The following is a 5,019-nucleotide window of genomic DNA, read 5'->3' as shown; positions in this document are numbered from 1 at the left end:
TGTGAATATCTGGCTAGAGAGTTGCAACCTGGGATTGTTGGGACAGATGATAAGGATAAGAAATAGAACTCTGAAATCTGTGACTGAGAGGTGTTCAACAATGAAGGCATTTGAGCAGTAGAGGAAAAAGTCAGCTAGCAGAAAGACACTACGTTAAATCTGTTAAGTTCATAGATTATGTTTTCTAACCTACATACTGCCATCCCTAGTATATAGGTGAAGATTTTATGTTTCAGAATGGTTCCATTGCCTATTCACATATGTTAGATTCAAGATTCAACTCCTGTTTTCACTGATTCCATAAGCTTGGCACTACGTATTTTTAAAGTCTTCTATGGAAGTCCTGGTGTGGCACTGTAGGTTAATGTGCTGGATTGCAAAGTTGATTTGAACATCAAGGTCGGCAGGTAAGGATGGCCAGCTGCTCTTGGAAACATTATACAGGGTCGCTATGGGTCAGAACTAACTTGGCTACACTTAACAACAACAACAACAACATGGTCTCATAAAAAATATTCGCAGCCTGTGTTATACTTTGTATATTTTCTTTTGTGAATTATTTTTGTTTTTTCATTTTCCTTTTGATGTCTTGACACTGTAGCGATACCACACTTTTGTCTTTCTGCTCTCCTAACACATTTTCTGAGCATCAAGGGGTTACAAAGGTTTTGCAACACTACTAGAATCAAGGAAGCTTTCTCTTCTCACAATGTCTCAGAGATTATTGGAGCCTGTATCTTTCCTGTCCCTCTCAGATTTACCTGATATCCTTCTCATTCACTCCATGTTGAGCGATTTTTCTCTTTAAACACTGGGCATAAAATGACCATATCTAAATGAATATCTGAGTTGACACATATTGGTAAGATTCCCAACTTCAATATCAGGGTACCATTTCAACAATTTGAAGGATAACATAATGTGATTTTGTCACCATGCAATTTATCTATTCTTGGGCTAATTTGTGTGTGTGTGTATACACCTTTGTTGGGCATAAGCAGGTTTCAAAGTAGAGGTTGTTGGGGTCAATTAAGTTTTAAAATAGTCACTAATAATATAGAGGGAAAATCTCAAAATCACAAAGTGAAATGAGGATGGGAATCTTTTGCAACCAAATAACTAAAGTGCAAGTAGTACAGTGTTTGGACCCAACAACCACATGTGCTTGAAGATTCAGCAGCAAATCACTTTCTTTATTCCTTCTCCCTCTCACTACACTGACTTCCTTGATGACCTTGAAAATCTGAACTAAGCTCCTTTCTCAGGGTCTTCTCATTCTTGAGGCCTTGTCCACATGGCACCCTGCCTGTTGGTATTACAAGAACACCCAGTAAATAGTCTCTCCTCAGAGCAGCATTCCCTGCTCACTCTCTCCTTTGGACCACATTTCTTTTATTCAGAGTAACTTCTCATCATTTGACATGTTTAATGATTCTTTATACCCTTTGTAGATATTAGGTTATACCCTTTGTTTTTCGCGACTGCATCCACATAGAATAGACTTTTCCTGGAACATATAGTTGGCAGTTCATATTCTCCAAATGAATGAATGAATTTCTTATAACAACTGTAGACAACATGCCTGTTTAGGGAAAAGGCTGAGGATAGTATTGAGATTCTTTATATAGATAGCATTGTTGTTGTTGTTAAGTGCCATAGAGTCAGTTCTGACCCATAGTGACCCTGTATAGGGTATCTAAGGAGTAGCTGGTGAGCTTGCATTGCCAACCTTCAGGTTCAAATTGACTTTGCAGTTTGGCGCATTAACCCACAGTGCCACACCAGGACTACTAAAGATAGCACTAGATATACCTTAAAGAAATAAGATGCCCATAGTAAAAAGAAAAATTAATTGATTGGTGGGAAAATATAAATTGTATCATTTCCACTGATTTTTAAGCTTAATAGTATGACAATTAGTTATGTTCTCTCTTTGCTGGTAGTCCCATCAACCACATGGAACCAGGAAACAATACACGAATTTCAGTATTTCTTCTTCTGGGATTTTCAGAGGAACCAGAATTGCAACCATTCTTCTTTGATCTGTTTCTGTCTATGTATCTGATCACCATGTTTGGAAATATGCTCATCATCCTAATCATCATCTCAGACGCCCACCTCCACACGCCCATGTACTTCTTCCTTGCCAATCTGTCCTTGGTAGACATCTGCATTACCACCACCACTGTCCCAAAAATGCTGGTGAATATCCACACACAGAGCAAAGTCATCACCTATGAAGGCTGCATCACCCAGATGTACTTTTTTGTACTTTTGGTGGGGTTGGATGACTTCCTTCTGACTGTGATGGCCTATGATCGCTTCATAGCCATCTGTCACCCCCTTCAGTATACAGTCATAATGAACCCCCAGTTCTGTGGACTGCTGGTTCTGGTATCCTGGATTATTAGTGTCCTTCAATCCTTACTAGAAAGCTTAATGGTGTTGCGGTTGTCTTTTTGCACAGATGTGGAAATCCACCATTTTTTCTGTGAACTTAATCAGGTGGTCCTTTGTGCCTGTTCTGACACCTTCATTAATGAAATAGTCATGTGTTTGTTAGCTGTGCTGTTGGGTGGCTTCCCCCTCACTGGGATCTTGTTCTCCTATTATAAGATTCTTTCCTCCATTCGTATGATCTCATCAACTCAGGGGAAGTATAAAGCATTTTCCACCTGTGCTTCTCACCTTTCAGTTGTCTCCTTATTTTATTTTTCGGCCATTGGAGTATATATCGGTTCTTCTACTACTCACAATGCACATTCAGGTACAACAGCTTCGGTTCTGTACACCATAGTCACACCCATGCTGAACCCCTTCATCTACAGCCTGAGGAATAAAGACATAAAGGAGGCTTTGAAGAGATTACTCAGGAGAGAGGTCATAAAGGGCCACCTATCCTGACACTGAAGAAGTGACTGTGACTGAGACTGTATATTTCTATCCTGGAGTTTCAATGTCTTTTATTTTAAGCAATTTCCTTACTTTCTTTGAAATCCAGACAACTTCCCCCTTTGTTATTTCTAACTTTAAATCAGTAATTATTTGTAAACTTCCACTTATTTTATATGATAACATGGATATAAGAAAGCATAATTCCTCCTCAAGTGATGCATAATACTGCAAGTAATTCTTTCCTCTGTTTTATTGAAAAACAAACAAACCTTATACATGACAACTATGACTATTTGTATGATTATATTTTCTTGTACAACTTTATTTTCATATATATTAAATAAATAAAAATGTACAGGAAACTCTGTGGACACAATATTCAACTTTGTTTTGTATCATCCCTTTCTATGTCACTATTTTAAGGTCTCTTCTTGATAATGTAAACTTAGCATACTGCTATATTATGTAGTAGAAGGATCCTTGGTGGCATAGTGGTTTGTGCATTGGGCTGCTAGCCACAAAGTCAGTTGTTTGAATCCACCTGCTACTCTGGAGGAGAAAGAAGAGGCTTTCTGCTCCCATAAAAAAATTTTTTTTAAAGCTTTTATTGAGAATTAAGTGGTAGTTTGCGTGGAAGAACATTGGTTGTGCACTTATCCTATACTATTTCATTTCATTGCAATGATTACAATCCCCTCCATGCATCATCATTAATAGTATTTGCTGCTATTTCCTCTTTTATTTTTTTATGTACGCAAAAACGCTCAGGAATATATAATCATTTAAACAACCTAAGGGCACATTCTGCAAGCCTGCCTCCTGGCCGACAGCACACAGCCTCTCTGTTTCCATGAGTCTAGAGTCCACAGCTACTTTATCTCTGCATGTGATCATCTATGCCTCCATCTCTGGTGTCACTGCTTCTCTAGTTAGTGTCCCCCATTCCACTCAAGCTCTTATCCCTTGATGAATCTGATCTTCTGTTCCTGGAATGTAATATTAACTATTCCCTCCTTTTAGTTACAAAACTTCTACCTTTACAGTTGTGAAAGTTGCAATTAGTCATAATAACAAAACTCACTATTGAATCAGTAGTGATGTTGGCCCAGGATCAGGCAGTGTTTTGTTCTGCTGTGCATAAGGTTGCTATGAGTCATTGCCAACATGATAACACCTAACAACAACAACAACTGTTTAATTAAAATATCCTATCCCCATATCCTTTCACTAGATCCAACTATACAAGGTGAAAACTATTCGGAAGGGATTCTACCTTCCCCTGCACACTGAAACTAAACTCTTTCTTGAAAATTTGTAAGTCAGCCACTTCATGCCTTTTGTTGTTGTTAGGTGCCATCAAGTTGGTTCCCACTCATAGTGACCTTATGCACAGCAGAACGAAACACTGCCCAATTCTGGGCCAACCTCCCTATTGTTGCCATGCTTGATCCCATTGATGCTGCCACTTTGCCAATCTATTTAGCAGGGGGTCTTCCTCTCATGCTTTTTAGACCCCCATTTCAGGTAGCCAATGTCTAATTTGCCCATCCCTATCAACCCTGTATTACAATGAAATGTGTAAAGAGCTGGAGTAAGAAAACCAAAAGGGAAGAACATGCTCAGCATTACTCAAGCTGGGTAACTGAAGAAAAAATTCAAGCCTTGAATTTCGTTATTGTAGGATTCTCTGGACAAGCTATTGAATGATGCGGACAGCATCAAAAGAAGATGGAATGAATACACAAAGTCACTATATCAAAAGGAAATGGTTGATGTTCAACCATTTCAAGGGATTTGTTGTTGTTGTTGTTGTCAGGTGCCATCGAGTCAGAACCTACTCATAGTAACCCCATGCACAGCAGAATGAAACAATGTCCGATCCTGGGCCAACCTCATTACCGCTGCCACACTGGACGCCATCAATGATGCCACCTGGCTGATCCATCTCTTTTGGGGTCTTCCTCTTTTTCTCTGACCCTCCATCATACCCAGCATGACATCCCTATCTCCAGTGACTGTTCCCTCCTGACAATATGTCCAAAGTAAGAAAGACGAAGCTTAGCCATCTTGGCCTCCAAGGAGCACTCTGGCTGCACTTCTTCCAAAACAGATCTATTGGTTCTT

The 5,019-nt window shown here is 39.3% G+C and overlaps 1 protein-coding gene across 1 annotated transcript; it reads left to right on the top strand.

Moving 5' to 3' along the window:
- Positions 1-1,956: 1,956 nt before the first annotated feature.
- On the top strand, positions 1,957-2,904 carry LOC102835810 (olfactory receptor 7A10-like). The gene has a single exon (XM_006877990.1). The coding sequence runs from the start codon at positions 1,957-1,959 to the stop codon at positions 2,902-2,904; it is 948 nt and encodes a 315-aa protein (XP_006878052.1).
- The last annotated feature ends 2,115 nt before the right edge of the window (positions 2,905-5,019 follow it).

Source organism: Chrysochloris asiatica, unplaced genomic scaffold, assembly GCF_000296735.1.
Source record: "Chrysochloris asiatica unplaced genomic scaffold, ChrAsi1.0 scaffold00763, whole genome shotgun sequence".
Classification (NCBI taxonomy): domain Eukaryota; kingdom Metazoa; phylum Chordata; class Mammalia; order Afrosoricida; family Chrysochloridae; genus Chrysochloris; species Chrysochloris asiatica.
The sequence above is the reverse complement of the archived record's forward strand: the minus strand, read 5'-3'. Positions and strand labels throughout refer to the sequence as shown.